The 18,874-nt window shown below is 32.8% G+C and overlaps 2 protein-coding genes across 2 annotated transcripts in view; both read left to right on the top strand.

Annotated features, from left to right (window-relative positions):
- Positions 1–18,874, top strand: part of LOC139482742 (E3 ubiquitin-protein ligase rnf213-alpha-like) — a 305,645-nt gene that overhangs the window by 248,571 nt on the left and 38,200 nt on the right. Inside the window, exons 70-75 of the mRNA XM_071266815.1 lie at positions 5,577–5,690; positions 6,308–6,361; positions 7,061–7,255; positions 7,792–7,891; positions 15,287–15,321; positions 18,772–18,869. Of these exons, the coding sequence (XP_071122916.1) occupies positions 5,577–5,690; positions 6,308–6,361; positions 7,061–7,255; positions 7,792–7,891; positions 15,287–15,321; positions 18,772–18,869 (596 nt within the window). The remainder of the gene's footprint in view (positions 1–5,576; positions 5,691–6,307; positions 6,362–7,060; positions 7,256–7,791; positions 7,892–15,286; positions 15,322–18,771; positions 18,870–18,874) is intronic.
- LOC139520553 (uncharacterized) lies at positions 316–4,394 on the top strand. The gene is made up of 3 exons (XM_071313312.1): positions 316–1,093; positions 1,642–2,332; positions 2,878–4,394. The coding sequence occupies exons 1-3, from the start codon at positions 316–318 to the stop codon at positions 3,338–3,340; spliced, it is 1,932 nt and encodes a 643-aa protein (XP_071169413.1). The 3' UTR covers positions 3,341–4,394.

Below are 18,874 nucleotides of genomic sequence, written 5' to 3'. Positions count from 1 at the left end.
TCGGGAAATTTGTAACAATTTCAATGGCATTAAAGGATGTTCATCTATAAGGTGTCGCAATAAGCATATTTGTTTGAACTGTCAAGGGGAGCATCCAAAAACAATGTGTATGCAGTCAAAAAACAGGAACAATGGGCCTCAGAGGATCGGGTCCAACAACCAAAAGAAATTTTAGATCCCCAAATCAACTTCGACTTTTCAGTATCTACACCTATTAGAATTAACATTTTATCCGAATATTTGATTGATCATCCAGACTCTGCTTTTAAGCAGTATTTAATTGACGGTTTAAGTTCAGGATTTCATACAGGATTGATGAATCTACCGTCTAGCTCCATTATTTGTAAAAATCTGAAATCGGCTTTATCAAACGCATCATGTGTATCCGAATTATTACAATCCGAGGTATCTAAGGGGTATTTGCTGGGACCTTTTGATAGTATTCCATACACAAACTATCGTATCAATCCTATTGGACTTGCCGAACACAAATACAGTAAAAAGAAGCGTTTGATAGTTGATTTGTCAGCACCACACGAAAATGCAGATCACCCTAGTCTTAATGAATTAATCGACAAAGAAGAATTCTCTTTACAATACGTTACTATTGATGATGCAATACATTTAATTAAGAAATTAGGTTCTAAATCATGGCTAATTAAAACCGATATAACGGACGCATTCAAAATTATGCCTCTAAAACAGGACTTGTGGCCTTTTCATGGAATACAGTGGGATGATAAGTTCTACTTTTTCAAAAGGTTAGTCTTCGGATGCAGATCTAGTCCAAAAATATTCGACACACTTTCCACAGCTATATGTTGGATAGCACAAAATAAATATGGTATAAAAAATATACTACATCTGCGAGATGATTTTCTGGTAATTGAACCTCAAGAAGTAAACGCACAAGCAACTATGACCAGATTGTTAAATATGTTCAAAGAATTGGGTATACCATTGTCAGCTAAGAAAACAGAAGGTCCTTGCGTAGTCTTAGAGTATTTGGGTATAACCTTAGACACAAGTAAAATGGAAGCTCGTCTACCTAGAGAGAAAATCGTTAGAATTATAGAGATAATTGACAGTTTTAGTAAGCGAAACAAATGCACAAAACGAGAACTATTGAGCCTTTTAGGGCATTTGAACTTTGCTTGCAGAGTAATTGTACCTGGGAGGTCTTTCGTTTCACATCTGATTAAGTTGTCCACTAGGGTTAAAAAACTATCACATCACGTGCATATCAAGGCTTGCAGACCTGATCTAGTTATGTGGTCAAAGTTCCTGAATAATTGGAATGGAGTTTCATTTTTTCTGAATGACAATATTGTTAAGGCTGCAGACATGCAACTATTTACAGATGCAACATTAACTTCTTTTGGCGGATTTTACCAAAATCATTGGTTTCAAGGCAAGTTTCCGGAAGATTTGATATTATCAGAAGAATCCTCTATTGCTTTTTTCGAACTTTACCCAATTGTTATGGCTTGTGTACTTTGGGGGCATTATTGGCCTAGAAAACGTATACTTTTCTATTGTGATAATCTAAGCGTTGTGGAAATTATTACTAAAGGTCGTTCAAAGATTCCAAGTATAATGAAGTTAATGAGGAAGCTAACTTTTCATTCCGCCATGCATAATTATGTGGTTCATGTACGACATATTCCTGGCACACAAAATTCAATAGCAGATTCAATTTCTCGTTATCAGATGGAGAAATTTCGAAAGCTGGCACCAAAAGCAGATCAGACACCCACACCTTGTCTAGCTCCAGCTCATTTGATGATGGTCTAACTAAACAAGTTGAAGAACTATGGGAGGCATCCTTATGTATTAGTACTAGAAAGACTTATAATTCTGGATTTCTATGTTTTAACACATTTATGGCTATGACTAATCAGAATCATATAAATAGTGTGCCAATAATAGATGAAGATTGTTTAATTTATTTTGTAACCTATTGCAAGAATTCTCTTAAGCTAGCCCATGCTACTATTAAAGTGTATTTAGCAGGAATTAGGCATAATTACTTAAGAATAGGACATCCTGACCCTTTGACAAATTGTGCACGCTTAGAGTGTATATTAAGAGGTATTAAAAAGTCTCAGAATAATGTTAAACAAAAGAGATTACCTATTACATCTCAAATTTTGAAACAATTGTGCTGTATGTTAAAGCAAGGAGTTTTTTCTCCATTTGTCGACTTAATGTTACAGTGCTCATTTAATCTAGCTTTTTTTGGATTTCTCCGATGTGGTGAATTTACCTATAGTAGTAAAATTGCCAGGCAGGACACACTATTAATTCAAAATATTGATTTAGACATAAAGGAGTAGGTCCAGTAAGACCCCTTTTTGGCCCCAAAATATAGCAGTTTTACAAAATTGTTAAAATGTAAACTTTTAGTCATTTATTGGATAGTAGAAAGGTTCTGCTACATAAATATGGGCTCTTTTTGCCAATACAATGCACATATATGGAGAACTAGCACCATTAATTCATGCTAAATTACTGAAATCTTCACAATTCCAGCATTTAAGTTAAATTTTAGACGGTTTCCGTGTAAAACGAAAGTGGCCACATTTGTGTTCATCCAAAATATTGAAATGGAAGTTGTATTTAATGATAATACATAACATATATAAAGATTGAGGATGAACACGGATGCGGCCACTTTCGTTTTTGACAAAAACCATCTGAAAAGTGACATTTTTTCGCATATTTGGTAGATTTCTCATATTTGAGCCAGAATCGGATCGTTTTTAATGACTAAATAAGTTAAAATCTTTCACATAAATTAATTGCATCATATGAAATAGACACTTAAGTGTTTAAAAAGTGGTCAAAATCTTTCATCAGATGAAACTGAAATTTGAGGCCAAAATCGGTCCTTACCGGACCTACTCCTTTTCAAAATTTCACAGTACATCTGAATTCCTCCAAATGTGACCCATTTCGAGAAGGTATTAACATTACTATTTTTGAAAATGATATTTTCAACCCAGTTGATTTGATGAGAAGATATTTACAAGTAAGGAAAAATTATGGAGCTAGACCAGATTCTTATTTATTTGTTCATGATGAGTATAATAACGCTCCTTTGTCTAGAGATACATTTATATCTCTTCTACGAGAGTCCCTGTTCAGATTAGGGTATAATGATAGTAAATTTTGTGGTCATTCTTTTCGAATTGGTGCTGCTACATCAGCTGCAGCGGCAGGGGTTGAGGACCATATTATTCAGACTTTAGGTAGATGGTCATCCGATTGTTATATACGTTACATTAGAACTGACCCAAAAACTGTTTGCAAAGCACAAAGCAGAATGTGTTGTTCCTAAATTTTATACATGTCTTGTACTATATAAAGGAGTTATAAGAACTACATTTTGTAAAATCTTTTAAGTAGGTTTTATTTTATTTTATTTTATGCGTTTTCATTTTCATATATAAAATTCTTTTCAAGTACTTATTCTTTTAATGGTATATTGAAAATTTTGTATTATTATTATTGTTCAACTTTATAAATATGTATATGTATCATTTCTTGGGGGCTTTCACTCATGCTACTCGTTTCAATTTGGCCTACTTAATTTCAGGGAAATTATTTTCCCCCAATTCATTAATACATTTTATAATTTATTTAGGCTTTGTTTTATTTAAGGGTGATAATTAAGTTATTTTTTGTACCTGTTGGAATCTACCGCAGGAATTCTCATTTTTCAAATTTATACTTGTCTGGGCTCTACCAGTCAGGTTCTAATAGTACCTGTTGGGATCTACCGCAGGAATTCTCAGTTTTCAAAATTCATACTTGTCTGGGCTCTACCACTCAGGTTCTAAAAGTACCTGCTGGGATCTACCGCAGGAATTCTCAGTTTTCAAAATTCATACTTGTCTGGGCTCTACCACTCAGGTTCTAAAAGTACCTGCTGGGATCTACCGCAGGAATTCTCAGTTTTCAAAAATTCATACTTGTCTGGGCTCTACCACTCAGGTTCTAAAAGTACCTGCTGGGATCTACCGCAGGTATTCTCATTTTTCAAATTTATACCTGTCTGGGCTCTACCAGTCAGGTTTCTAAAATTAATTTTTTCACCTGTCAGGGCTCTACTGAAGGTTCTTAAAATTGCATAATTTAGACATTTACTTTTTAATTAATTTAAAATATTTTTGAGTAGGTAGTGTTTTTGCATTTGGTTATTTTTATTTTGTTTTATTGTAAGTTTTAACGAGTAGCCCCCTAGAAAGCCAAATGATACATTTATTATTATTTTCTTATGTATTCAGTATAATAGATTTAGAAATGATTGTGAATATGATATTAGTATACTGTGTATACAATAGTGTCTTAGTATATTAGTTTGTTAATAAAATTAGAATAGTTATTATAAAGTTTTGCGTATGATATCAAGTATCCAGTACGGCAGGATAAATGTTCCATCCTAGTTGAACATTTCCTTTTCTGCTCTAAGTATCTATAGTAGTATAGATATATGTGGTATGATGCATGAGACTAGTTATTGTCTATAAGGACACATCAACTGTTCTTGTGGTATGGTATATGAGACTTGTTTAGGTTCTGGGTGGAGACTTCTACTTGTTCTATGTGGTATGGTACATGAGACTTATTAATGTACTTTAGAAGACTTTACATTTCTATGTGGTATGGTATATGAGAATTGGTAGCATTTATTTGGAGACATCTATTGTTTCTTGTGGTATGGTATATGAGACTTGTTAGTGTTCTTTCGAAGACATCTACTGTTTTATTGGTATGGTATATTAGAATCCTCAGTGTTCAAGGAGACTTCTACTGTTCTGACAGTTATATGTATAAATTAAATATTACAGGGCATTTATATATGGTTGAAGAATTTCATACATCAATCTTTTATTTTTGATATTTTTTGAAAAGAACTTTTACTTAAAATTATTATATTTTCTCACTTTCAACACTTGTGTCCAGCAAATAACCCTTGCAGGGCCCCATTACCTGTTAACTGCTTTGCATATAAGAAACTAACGAGGTTAAAGTAACAGTGTTACATCACTGTGCAATCGGTAAATACTGCATATTAAAGGCAGTTCATTACACATTTATTGTATCAAATGATTATAAACTGTGTAGCATTGTTTAACAGTTTGTTTTAATCAAAGAGTACCGGGTAACAATATAATTTGTACATCCGGGTCATAGAAACAAATCTATTTTTAGAACAATTTTATTTTCGTATCTCAGGTAAAGGAAAAGTCGGTACATAAATAAACTAAAACTAAATGTGTTTATAAACTTTATTGAAATAAAAAACAATGAAATAAAATGCATGACACTAGACAAATAACTTTTTATTAGAATAAATAATCATTCAATATGTTGTAAGTGGATTATGGATGTTCATCTGTCTTCAGGATTTCCTTTACTGATCTGCACTATCGATGTTATTTGACTCCGTATTTTGGCATTTCGGATATAAGCATAATTTTGTCTGACAAATAGGCTATGCAAATAACCGGAATGTACTGTATTTACTAGTGCTTGAATTTAATCCAGTTTATATTTTTCTTAATTTTTAGCCTTTAGCCACAGGGACCAATGTTTGGCAGACAAGAGTTATGGTCGTTCTTGCATTGCATAGAGAAGTTACAATGAAATGTATTTTTGGACAAGAGAAACAGTTCCCACCTCAGGTATTTCCAGAAATAATTTAAGGATATACATTAAATGAGATAACAGGAATTACCCAAAACACGCCACAGTTCAACAGACCATATTAACCTCTAACACCTAAACAACATGCAAAAAATGACAACAACCATTACATGATCCAGATAGCATGACTTGGTACAGGTACTTAGTGTGGTGGGGCACATAACTTTAGAACTGCCTATGTACACTATATGTTGTAACACTAAATACACAAACAAACAAAAACTTGCACATTGCAGCTACACCAGCATCGACTTTGCTCTTTTTTGTATTTAGTGAGGGATCTAGTTATTTAAAAAAAAGAGGACTTGGGCTTTTTTATAATGACAACAACATGAAAGTCAATTTGTTATTAATGATTTTCAATTTTGGTGTTCAGGAGAGATTACCGTTAATAGTTTTTAACATTGACACTAATGAATGTAAGAAAACATGGTTTTCTGTCATTTTGACTGTCACTTTTTTAGTTTTAACTTTGCATTGGAGATATTTACTTCTCTATAAGGGTGTCACTTACTTGCTTAACCTTCTTTTTCTAAGTCTGCCACATGTTATGTTTTGATTATAAATTATATTTACAGATTTTATTGTTTTTTAGGGCATTTGCTTTGTAAAGGAGTACATGAAAAATCATGCACTGTTTCAACAAAAGGTATGGAACATTCATCTTATGATCAAAAGACATTTAACTGTTGAAATTAAAAAAACAAAACAAAATGAACAAGACTAGAAAAAATGAAACATCTTGTTCTCAACAACATAGGTAGAGGCGACATCTTGAAAGAGTAGATTTATGCTAAAATGCTGGAATAAAACATATTATTATAAAGATGTTTATTTTTGTCATTTTTGGTGTTTTAAACCTTTTCATGAAGTTGATATGAATATGCATTATGATGACTGCTTTTGATCAAATCTACTAGCAGGGATAGTTTTGTGAATATTTAAAATCATCAAAATTATTGGAAATAATTAATCTGTTTCCCAAATTTATTTGATTTAAATGTGCATCCCATATAAATTTGGAACACTGTCAACATATTTTTATGCCCCACCTACGATAACAGAGGGGCATTTTGTTTTCTGGTCTGTGGGTCCGTCCGTCCATCTGTTCGCTCGTCTGTTTGTTCGTTCGTTCAGGTTAAAGTTTTTAGTCAAGGTAGTTTTTGATGAAGTTGAAGTCGAATCAACTTGAAACTTAGTACACATGTTCCCTATGATATGATCTTTCTAATTTTAATGCCAAATTAGAGTTTTTAACCTTATTTCACGGTCCACTGAACATAGAAAATGATAGTGCGAGTGGGGCATCCGTGTACTTTGGACACATTCTTGTTTTTTTCTATTTTAGGATTTTCCTGCTGCAGTGATTAGAAATGTGATATGGAATGATCCCAGATATAATATTTGTGTGAACATGACTTTGACAGATCAAAACATTGCTTGTTTGTTAGTTCATTACCTGGCATTGTTGCTTGAGTTTCCTGTCAGAACTAATGTTATGGAACCACTGATGAATATTGCTTTTAATCCCCAAACAATGATTGTAAGTTAATTTTGATTGTATGAGTCTACGACTTTATGTTAATATCTTGGTTTTCAAGAGGTAAACTTGGTTCTATGGTATATAGCCATTTGTTGGAACAATTTGATTATTGAAATGTAGAACATAAATTTCTTAAACGGTTTACTCCAATTGGAATGTCAGATGACTAGGCTATTAGAATATTAGATGAGACAGTTTATATCATATACCTCTCATCTTCTCTTGAACAATTCCTTTTGAATTGTAATTGTAACTGTTATATATATTGTCATGATGATAATTTACTTATTTTACATGTAACAGTTTTGTTAATTTATAATTTCAACATCTGTATTTTACTATTCAAATACCATACATGCCAAGCATTTCTGTTTCAACAATTTATCTTTTATTTGTTTAATTTCATAGAGTGTCTTCATTTTCAAAAACAAATGTACATTGAGATGACCTTTCTTAATTTCAACTATAATTTTTAGAAAAACTACCTAACAGTAAAAGATTTATTTTGAGTAGATATAAATACTTATCATTTACAGAATTCTTTTTACCCTACAATGCCCCATGATGAAATAGCATATGTCAGAGAAGCATTACTTGATGGAAGAAATATCTCAGGAGAAAATCCAGTCATATATAGTGAGTTTATCATGTGGTATACTGTTTTTGAAATTACTTCATTTCTCAGTCAATTCTGAGTTCTATAGTCATAAAGGGTGTAGTTTTTAAATATTGATTTTACCACAATTCATTAATTATAGTATTTAACAAACAAAAGATGGTTAAATTTGCATAAATTTGTGTTGTATGTTCTTAAACAGGGATCTCTGTGACTTGTTTTATGATGGTGCATTGCTATCGTTAAATTAAATTCTCTCATCAAATAATCCCTGCTATGGTTTGACCACCTTTTGATGTGTATATAGTCAAAATTTGTTATTATTTCACTGTGGCATTTGCAATTTAAGGTCATTAAAACCATTTCAGTGTTCAACTTTTTTACAAAAATAGGTTTATAAATTCTTGTTGTTGATTCTGCAAATCATCAATTCAGGTTCGTGATCGAATTAGACGGTGAGAAAAAATAATTTTATTCCTAACAAAAGGACCACAATAATTATGGCCGGTATTTCAATGTATCATAACTATGACTAGATGGGAAATGAGTATTTTTCAAATATATAAATCAACATTCTTTTTATGACGTCAACATTTTCAACCTATTTCAATGAAAACCAGCCAATTTCTATTGCTTTTTATTGAACCTTTAACATTTATGTTCATAGTTTAGATTCTATACATTGTAACACTTTCACTACTGAATTAATTTTTTTCGCAGGATTCCCTGGCCGAAATTTATTTGCATGAGCCGTTTGCTTGACTGGGATTAATTTGACATGTGCTACAGCAAAAACAACCTCGTGGTTTGGTCATTGAAAACTCAGGATCCGTACCGAGTTTCGGGTCAAATTTTGATAAAACGTAGATAAATATCACGGGTTGAGCGTCCGTAAACTTTTCATAGAGTAAGAAGCAGTTTACCTTAAAAACTCGTGTTGAAAACATAGATTTATTGTGTCAGAAGATAATTTTTGTCATTGCGTACCGTACATCTCTTTAACTTGCGTGCGGCAACATTTTTTATGCGCACATGTGTTTCAAAATGCTATTTCTATTAGCCACTGAATTATTTCCCTTCAAAAACCGTTTCCGTTTTCGTTTTTGTCGAGCCTGCAACTTTTGTTGCAGAAAGCTCGACATAGAGATAGGGCTACGGCGGCGGCGTTAGCTAACTTTTTAAAAGCTTTCTATTTTAGAGGGTGGAAGACCTGGATGCTTCATACTTTGTATATATATGCCTCATGTTACGAAGTTTCCGTCAGTCACATGTCAAATGTCCTTGACCTCATTTTCATGGTTCAGTGACCACTTGAAAAAAAGTTCAGATTTTTTGTAATGTTGAATTCTCTCTTATTATAAGTAATAGGATAATTATATTTGGTATGTGCGTACCTTGCAAGGTCCTCATGTCCGTCAGACAGTTTTCACTTGACCTCGACCTCATTTCATGGATCAGTGAACAAGGTTAAGTTTTGTGGTCAAGTCCATATCTCAGATACTATAATCAATAGGTCTAGTATATTCGGTGTATGGAAGGACTGTAAGGTGTACATGTCCAACTGGCAGGTGTCATCTGACCTTGACCCCATTTTCATGGTTCAGTGGTTATAGTTAAGTTTTTGTGTTTTGGTCTGTTTTTCTCACACTTTATGCAATAGATCTACTATATTTGTTGTATGGAATGATTGTAAGATGTACATGTCTAGCGGGCAGATGTCATCTGACCTTGACCTCATTTTCATGGTTGAGTGGTCAAAGTTAAGTTTTTGAGTTTTGGTCTTTTTATCTAATACTATATGCCATAGGTCAACTAAATTTGGTGTATGGAAATATTTTATGATCTATATGTCAGTCCCTTAGGTTTTATTTGACCTCGACCTCATTTTCACGGTACATTGCTCAGTGTTAAGTTTTTGTGTTTTGGTCTATTTTTCTTAAACTATAAGTAGTAGGTCAACTATATTTGTTGTATGGAAGTATTGTTAGCTGTACATGTCTGCCTGGCATGGTTTATCTGACCTTGACCTCATTTTCATGGTTCATTGGTCTTTGTTTAGTTATCTTGGTTAATGCTAAGTTTATGTGACAGTTTTTAATAAAGCTTTATGCTATCAACATAATATCAATAATTAGTAAAGAAGGTGAGACATTTCAGCGTGTGCACTCTTGTCTTTTCAAAAATACTTGTAAATCGAGACTGTCGTTCACGTACATTTTGGCCGCCATTTGTTAACGGTTTCGAAAGAAGAAAGATAACTCAGGCTCGATAACGGACAATAACTCTTCCAGACGAGTTGTATAATACCCCCAAAATTGATGTGCGATCATGAACTAATTAAAAATAAATTTTTACTGCAATAATAATCGATGGGACTTCTTTACTTAATGACTTAACCCCAGTAATGCCTTAATACTTCCACATGTGAATGAGATAAAGCTTTCCAATAGATAAAGTAAATGAAGCCAGTAAGTGATTATTTTTTAAAATTTTAAATCCATGAAATTTCCAATAAATTTGATTTGTGTCATGGAGGTTGTATAATATAAAAAAAATATATTTAAACATAAATAAATGTACTACAGATAAGCAAATAGTCAGTTGTTTCTAAAGAAATAGAGCCTTGTGAATATTTTGTTGTTGTTGAAAATTGTAAAAATTAAAATCTGAACTATGTAGTCAAAATTTAGGATGTATAAGATAAAACACAATTGACAAATACATCAACTGATGTTTGTTAAAGCAGCACAAATAAATACCAAAAGCTGACAATAATATTTTTAAATTTATTTTCATCATATTAAAACTAATTTGAATTTATTAATCACATGCAGTAAAGGTAAAGAAGAGAATATATGCAGCTGATATAGTGTGTAATAACATTAGGAAGCTATGAAATTTGTTTTATTTTCAGTTTATTATGCTGTGTTGAATAGGATTATAATTTTTAAATTGAGTGAGCTAGGACAATGGCAACTATTTTTTAGCTCACCCGAAGGGCCAAGTGAGCTTTTCTCATCACTTTGCGTCCGGCGTCGTTAACTTTTACAAAAATCTTCTTCTCTGAAACTACTTGGCCAAATTAATCCAAACTTGGCCACAATCATCATTGGGGTATATAGTTTTAAAAATGTGTCTGGTGACCCAGCCAACCAACCAAGATGGCCACCATGGCTAAAAATAGAACATAGGGGTAAAATGCAGTTTTTGGCTTATAACTCAAAAACCAAAGCATTTAAAGCAAATCTGACATGGGGTAAAAATTGTTTATCAGGTCAAGATCTATCTGCCCTGAAGTTTTCAGATGAATCTGACAACCCGTTCTTGGGTTGCTGTCCCTGAATTGGTAATTTTAAGGAAATTTCGCTGTTTTTGGTTATTATCTTGAATATTATTATAGATAGAGATAAACTGTAAATAGCAATAATGTTCAGCAAAGTGATATTTACAAATAAGTCAACATGACCGAAATGGTCAATTGACCCCTCTAGGAGTTATTGCCCTTTATAGTAAATTTTTAACCATTTTTCGTAAATCTTAGTAATCTTTTACAAAAATCTTCTACTCTGAAACTACTGGGCCAAATTAATCCAAACTTGACCAAAATCATTTTTAGGGTATCTACTTTAAAAACTGTGTCCAGTGACCCGGCCATCCAACCAAGATGGCTGTAATGGCTAAAAATAGAACATAGGGGTAAAATGCAGTTTTTGGCTTATAACTCAAAAACCAAAGCATTAACCCTTAGACTGCTACGCGCGACTATTGTCGTTCCGATAAGACAGTCGGCTACTGCTACTCGCGACTATAGTCGTTTTCCGTACTCGTTTGTTTACACAGTTACCATGGAATGGGCGGAGTCAATATTCATGAGATTGCGGCAGTTTCGACTTGTATGGATTCTGATTGGCTTAAAATCTGCGTTCTTTCGAGTGTCTCTTGACTTTTAATCAGGTATAAGCGATAAACCGAAAGTGAAAATTTTTGATGAAAAAAGTGACAAAATGGCGGACATTGTTTGGAGAAATGGCCAACACGTTCAGAAGTATTTCAATGATAACGATTTAACAGCGGCGGACGATTAAAAGGATTTGGACGAGAACCGAAGATATAATAGACAGAAATGGAAGTATTCTATCAAAACTGCAAACAGAAGACTTTTAAAGCGAGAATTACGGGGATTCCCAGACATTGTTCAAAATGGATGACATGAAACAGGATTTGCGATGTTTATCATTTCGCCTTTCAAATGTGAATCAATATTGACTAACATCGATAGACCCGAACTTTAAGTTTGTCAAGATTATATATTGATGAAAGCTTTCAAAATGAACTTGTCGTGTAAATATATTTGTACATGGAAGTAAAAGTCGGCGCAGTGAAAGTTGGAGGAAAATACCGGAAAATATTTGCATAAAAAAGGCCGTTGGTCTGAGAAGAAACTTTTATTTTTTGATAATCACAATGGTACTTAGTTCTTAAAAGAGATTTTAAACTATATTGGTTCAATTCTGAAGTCATGGATACTTTTACATTGATGGATCGTTTAATAAAACATGAAAAAATAAGTTTACCTTTGTTTACCTATTTTCGCACCTGTACAGGTAAAACATGACCAGAGACTCACACAAAAATAAAATAAATTAAAAATACAGAATCTAACAATACTTTTTTTTATAACTTTTATTGATGAATATTCAATATTTACAAAGATACAGCAATTGTAAGTGAACATGTTTATTTCATCAGTGATTAAAATTTTACTCAGCATTACACAAAAGTACAATAGAAATCAATGCAGCAGTCTAAGGGTTAAGAGCAAATCTGACGTGGGGCAAAATTGTTTATCAGGTCAAGATCTATCTGCCCTGAAATTTTCAGATGGACCAGTTAACCCGTTGTTAGGTTGCTGCCCCTGAATTGGTAATTTTAAGGAAATTTTGCCGTTTTTTGTTATTATCTTGAATATTATTATAGATAGAGATAAACTGTAAACAGCAATAATGTACAGCAAAGTTAGACCTAAAAATAAGTCAACATGACCAAAATGGTCAATTGACCCCCTAAGGAGTCATTGTCCTTTATAGTCAATTTTTAACAATTTTCATAAAATTTGTAAATTTTTACTAACATTTTCCACTGAAACTACTGGGCCAAGTTCATTATAGATAGAGATAATTGTAAGCAGCAAGAATGTTCAGTAAAGTAAGATGTACAAACATATCACCATCACCAAAACACAATTTTGTCATGAATCCATCTGCGTCCTTTGTTTAATATTCACATAGACCAAGGTGAGCGACACAGGCTCTTTAGAGCCTCTATTTTTTTTATTTTCTGTTTATATTGTTGGGCTATTTAATGGAATGGTTTGTCAAAAAGTAAATAAAAATTACTTGAGAGGTTGTTACACTATAACCACTGTTACCAGTCTATTGATTAATCTATTACATCCAGCAGCAAGTGTTACTTGCATATAATATATATTAATGTGGTATGAAGATATCTGCTTACATGTACTAGTCCCATAACCAGTGTAAATTTAAGAAGCTGACTTACAAGGTAACAGCCACAAGACTGTAATCTGGTCCCATTATCCCATTTCCAATTTGATCGGTCTTTTCTCTTACTCCCTACTCCTATGTGACTTGGCTTCTGAGAGAAGCAGCAATTTAAATACCATTTGAAGTCTCTTTTTGAACACAAAAGAGATGTTTCATTTTGTAAAAAATGGTTGCTTTATATATAAGCATCAGAAATTGTAATATAACTTTATGCACTGCCGCACTGGTCATTCATCTTTTGTCTTTGTGTGCAACATGAGGGGGGGGGGGGGGGGGGGGGGGGTAATTTATTATGTTCCTCATAATATCAAAAAAACAAAAAAATTGAACCCCTATTGTTTTTAGAAACATACAGTAAACAGTATTATTTTACAATAATAAATGATGCCATCTTAAGATTAATCAGTAGAATCAAACAACACCTTATGTTATTTCACTTTGGAAAAAAAATTACGCCCTTCACAAAAAAAATTTTTTTTTCCCTTCCCAATTCTGAAAAAAAAAATTTCCTTTCCCTTCTGAAACAAATTTTTTTTTTCACTTCCCTTCTTTGACAATGTTTTCTTTTAAAAAAAATGAGAATGAAAACAATTTGTTACAAAGAAATATTCATCTATGCATCTTTCAGGTTTTTTTTACTCTCTGTCAACAGAATTTGTTTTAAAAAAAAAAGCATTTGTTTTTGTATGCTGAACCAGACTTTTAAAAACCTCTGTTACAAGACAAGATACATCATGGAAAACAATTTATACTCGATTAAAATATGAATTAGATTGCAGAATATTGTCTCATCTTTCCAAACCACTTTTCTGTTAAATAAAATAGCTATGAGATGTAACAACACGTGTTTTTATGAACTGCACTATTTATAGACTCAGCTGTCAATTTTGTCAATATCCGGTTCTATTTTAAATGAAAGTGGACTTTCATTTTGTCGACCTACATACTGCAGTACAGCCTTTCAATGAAAAGAAATAAAACCCATAGCACAACAGACTCCTAAGAGTTTCTAAAACGATGATAAAAATATTCTGATTAATTGGTAATGAAAGGTTGACTGTCAAACGGAAGCGAAAAATAATAATTTACAGTCGTGCAGCTGATGACGACAATCAAAGTCTCGATTTCAGGTTATTTACAAATATCCTTCTCACAACTCCAAAATATACGTACATACATTATTTTTGTACAAGTTAAACGACTTTCATGACCGCAGTTTAAGTTTTCCAAATGTTTCAACTCGAAATGAAACTCCTGACCACGATTGTCTATAGTTCTGCCGTTTGGTTTTTCACGAGTTTTTTTTTTCTCAACAATCTTTGAAAAAACATATTTTGACATCTATTTTACGCCTGATACTCAAATATCGAATGCATTTGGTGTTTATCATAACATCTATGGAGCAACTGGGCCAAGAAACATGTCTTAACGTTATTTTTACTGTTTGCACTGTGACCGTCTAAAAATAGAAATCTATGTATCCTTAAGGATACATTCAGCATCCACACCGGTGTGCCAAAAGGATACATTCGGCATGCGCAAGGGGGTGCCAAAAGGTTACATTCGGTATGAAAGGGTTAAGTACTGGTGTAAAAAAGAAAAAAACAATATCCACACCATGAATATCAGATTTTGTTTTTTGATAAAAATTCACAATTTAATGTTGCAGGGTTCAGATAAGACTTTCTATGTCACAGTGTATTAGTCTAGATTGAAGTTTTTGGATGGATTATTGTTTTTGCTCTTTGCTGTTTTTGATATTTTAAGGGTAATTTACAATAAATACATGTACTCATATATTTTTTTTACAGATAGCTTCTCCTACTATTTATTTGTCCATGTATATTTCAGAATGTCCCAATGGTCATCCATATGTTGTAGGAGATGTAAGTATAGGAGTTTTTCTACCATGTACATTTACGGCACTTTTAGACTAGTATGATATTTATTTAAGATGTCTGTTTCATATTTTTCATTTCATTAAGTGATCATAAGTTGGGTAAGATAGTTGTGTAAACCTCTGTGTTTTAGCTATTGCAGCAAAATTTTATAGAACTATGTATGCTCATTTGTACAAATAGTGAAATTCAATGATGCATTCAATAAATTTGAATTGATATTTTTAAACGAAATGCACGTCGGGTGTATTAAATTTTAAACCTGGTACCTTTTGTTAGCCATTATTCGTGTGTTTCTCTGTCCTATATGTTCTCCCATTTATTTGTATTATAGTCCTGTCATGAAATGTTGTCATTTTAATGTTATATTTAATATTGCCATAAAAGCAGGAGGTTTGGCATGCCACAAAACCAGGTTCAACCCACCATTTTTTTCTTAAAATATCTTGTACCAAGTCAGGAAAATGGCCATTGTTATATTATAGTTCATTTCTGTGTGTATTACATTTTAATGTTGTGTTGTTGTTTTCCTCTTATATTTGATGTGTTTCCCTCAGTTTTAGTTTGTAACCCGGATTTGTTTTTTTCTCAATCAATTTATGAGTTACGAACAGCGGTATACTACTGTTGCCTTTATTTAGAAAGAAATGTGATTAATTATAGAAGAACTACTGAAACTTAAGGAAATAGTCCTACATGTAATTTTGAAAGAACTTTGCATCCATCATATGTTCACAATTCAAGGATTTGATTAACACTTTTTGATGAGATGCAATGAGCTGGTAGCTTGAAGTAAATGAACTAATTACCTAATAATTAATTGATGATTTTGCATGGACATGGCTTTCAGGATTTTTGTCGAGCCTGCAACTTTTGTTGCAGAAAGCTCGACATAAGGATAGTGATCCGGCGGCTGCGGCGTTAGCTAACTTCTTAAAAGCTTTATATTTTAGAAGGTGGAAGACCTGGATGCTTCATACTTTGTATATAGATGCCTCATGTTACGAAGTTTCCGTCAGTCACACGTCCAATGTCCTTGACCTGATTTTCATGGTTCAGTGACCACTTGAAAAAAAAGTTCAGATTTTTTGTAATGTTGAATTCTCTCTTATTATAAGTAATAGGATAACTATATTTGATATTTGCGTACCTTGCAAGGTCCTCATGTCTGTCAGACAGTTTTCACTTGACCTCGACCTAATTTCATGGATCAGTGAACAAGGTTAAGTTTTGGTGGTCAAGTCCATATCTCAGATACTATAAGCAATAGGGCTAGTATATTCGGTGTATTGAAGGACTGTAAGGTGTACATGTCCAACTGGCAGGTGTCATTTGACCTTGACCTCATTTTCATGGTTCAGTGGTTATAGTTAAATTTTTGTGTTTTGGTCTGTTTTTCTCATACTATATGCAATAGGTCTACTATATTTGTTGTATGGAATGATTGTAAGGTGTACATGACTAGCGGGCAGATGTCATGTGACCTTGACCTCATTTTCATGGTTCAGTGGTCAAAGTTAAGTTTTTGAGTTTTGGTCTTTTTATCTAATTCTATATGCCATAGGTCAACTATATTTGGTGTATAGAAATATTTTATGATCTTTATGTCAGTCGCTCAGGTTTTATTTGACCGTGACCACATTTTCACGGATGTTTTTGTGTTTTGGTCTATTTTTCTTAAACTACAAGTAATAGGTCAACTATATATGTTTAAGAGAAGCATTGTTAGCTGTACATGTCTGCCTGGCATGGTTCATCTGACCTTGACCTCATTTTCAAGGTTCATTGGTCTTTGTTTAGTTATCTTGGTTAATGTTCTGTTTGTGTGATAGTTGTAATAAAGCTTAGCTTTATACTTAGGACTATTAACATAATATCAATGATTAGTAAAGAAAGCGAGACATTTCAGCGTGTGCACTCTTGTTAATGTAGCCATGCATTGTGAAGCAGTTGAATAAAACAACTGATTTTGCGTTTACATCCTTGACTCGCCATCAGTGCTCAAACTTAATTTGGTCCTCTTGTGCAATTCAGCTTTAATTTTTATGGCCCCCCAACGAAGTTGTCGGTGCCATATAGTTTTACCATTGTCCGTAATTCCAAAATTCCGTCATTCCGCAACAAACCATTATACAGAGTTATTTCTAAACGCCTTAAGATATTGGGCTGATATTTGGTATGTGAGTTAACCATGATAAGTTACAGATCAAGTTTAAGTTTCGTTCCGCTCTGCTAATTTTTGCCGAAATTACAGGCTTTGGACTTAGAAAAATTGTTGAAAATCACAGTTATAAAGACTTTTTTTCTAAACGCTTTCAGATATTGTGCTGAATTTTGGTATGTGAGTTACTCATGTTGAGTTACAGATCAAGTTTAAGTTTTGTTCCACTGTTCAGTTTTGCCAAAATTAAGATTTTACAACTTTGAAAATTGTTGAAAATCATAGCTATACAGACTTTTTTTCTATACGCCTCCACATTTTCAGCTGATTTTTGATATGTGAGACATTTTGCCAAAATTAAGGGTTTACAACTTTGAAAATTGTTGAAAATCATAGCTATACAGACTTTTTTTCTATACGCCTCCACATTTTGTGCAGATTTTTGATATGTGAGACTACCATCATGTTTGTGTCCACATGTGTTATTGAAATTGAAGATTTTTCAACTTTTTGAGACGGGGCTATTCGTGTCGCTTTGACACATCTGGTTTTACTAAATGGCCTATCAAATGAATTACATGAAAAATTGTCAGGATTAATGATAGGTAGACTTGTCAAAAGATCTAAGGAAGGGAAAACATTTTGTCATTGGTGGTACATAGTTCTTGTTTAAATCTGATTGTAATAACAGTTTATTTTCTAATTCAAAACTGCTATGCTTGTTTTAACTGAACTTGAAAGAATGGTCTAAGCAAAATCCAATGAAATTACTCATAATAACTGTAATTTGGTTGTGATTTAAAAAGATCAGGAGGCAAATTTAATTCTGATTGGCCAATTTAAAAAAAAAAATTCTTTCATGAATTTACAAGGCTAATTATTTTTATACTTTACATGATAAATGAGTGTATGAACCTCTTTAAGTGTTTCTCATCAAGTTGGTCTAATGGCAAACATGTTAGCATTGTTATCAAATAGTAACCATTTGACTCTATGAATGGAAATTTATATTTTCATCTACTTATCTGAACCACTACGCCAGTTTGAAACAAATTTGGCAAGAATGATATTAGAAAGGAATTGATAATTGGGGGATCCTCTACAAGAGAGGCAAAATACATCAAGGAAATATTCAAATTATGAGTTGAAAACAACTACTAAATTTCTCCTATTTTAAATTCATACATTGATACAGGCTCCTTAGAACCTCTATTCTGTAATCTGTTTATTAATTACATAATGGTTTTTGTTTTCATTGTTGACCATTATTTTTTCAGTGTGGAAGACCAACTTTAGAAACTAAATGTAGGGATTGTAATGCAAGGATTGGTGGTGAAGATCATGCACCTGCTGCAGGAAACGAACGAGATGAGGGGTATG

The sequence above is a fragment of the Mytilus edulis genome, chromosome 1, assembly GCF_963676685.1.
Source record: "Mytilus edulis chromosome 1, xbMytEdul2.2, whole genome shotgun sequence".
NCBI classification, from domain to species: Eukaryota; Metazoa; Mollusca; class Bivalvia; order Mytilida; family Mytilidae; genus Mytilus; species Mytilus edulis.
This window is presented reverse-complemented; position numbering and strand designations above follow the sequence as displayed.

What these genes read in the sequence shown, in the direction of transcription:
- LOC139520553 (XM_071313312.1), top strand. Translation starts at nt 316, where the DNA reads ATGAATCTACCGTCTAGCTCCATTATTTGTAAAAATCTGAAATCGGCT. An exon ending in AGAGATAATTGACAGTTTTA is followed by an intron (nt 1,094 to 1,641) that starts GTAAGCGAAACA and finishes GCCATGCATAAT; the next exon opens with TATGTGGTTCATGTACGACA. An exon ending in ATTGATTTAGACATAAAGGA is followed by an intron (nt 2,333 to 2,877) that starts GTAGGTCCAGTA and finishes CTGAAATTTGAG; the next exon opens with GCCAAAATCGGTCCTTACCG.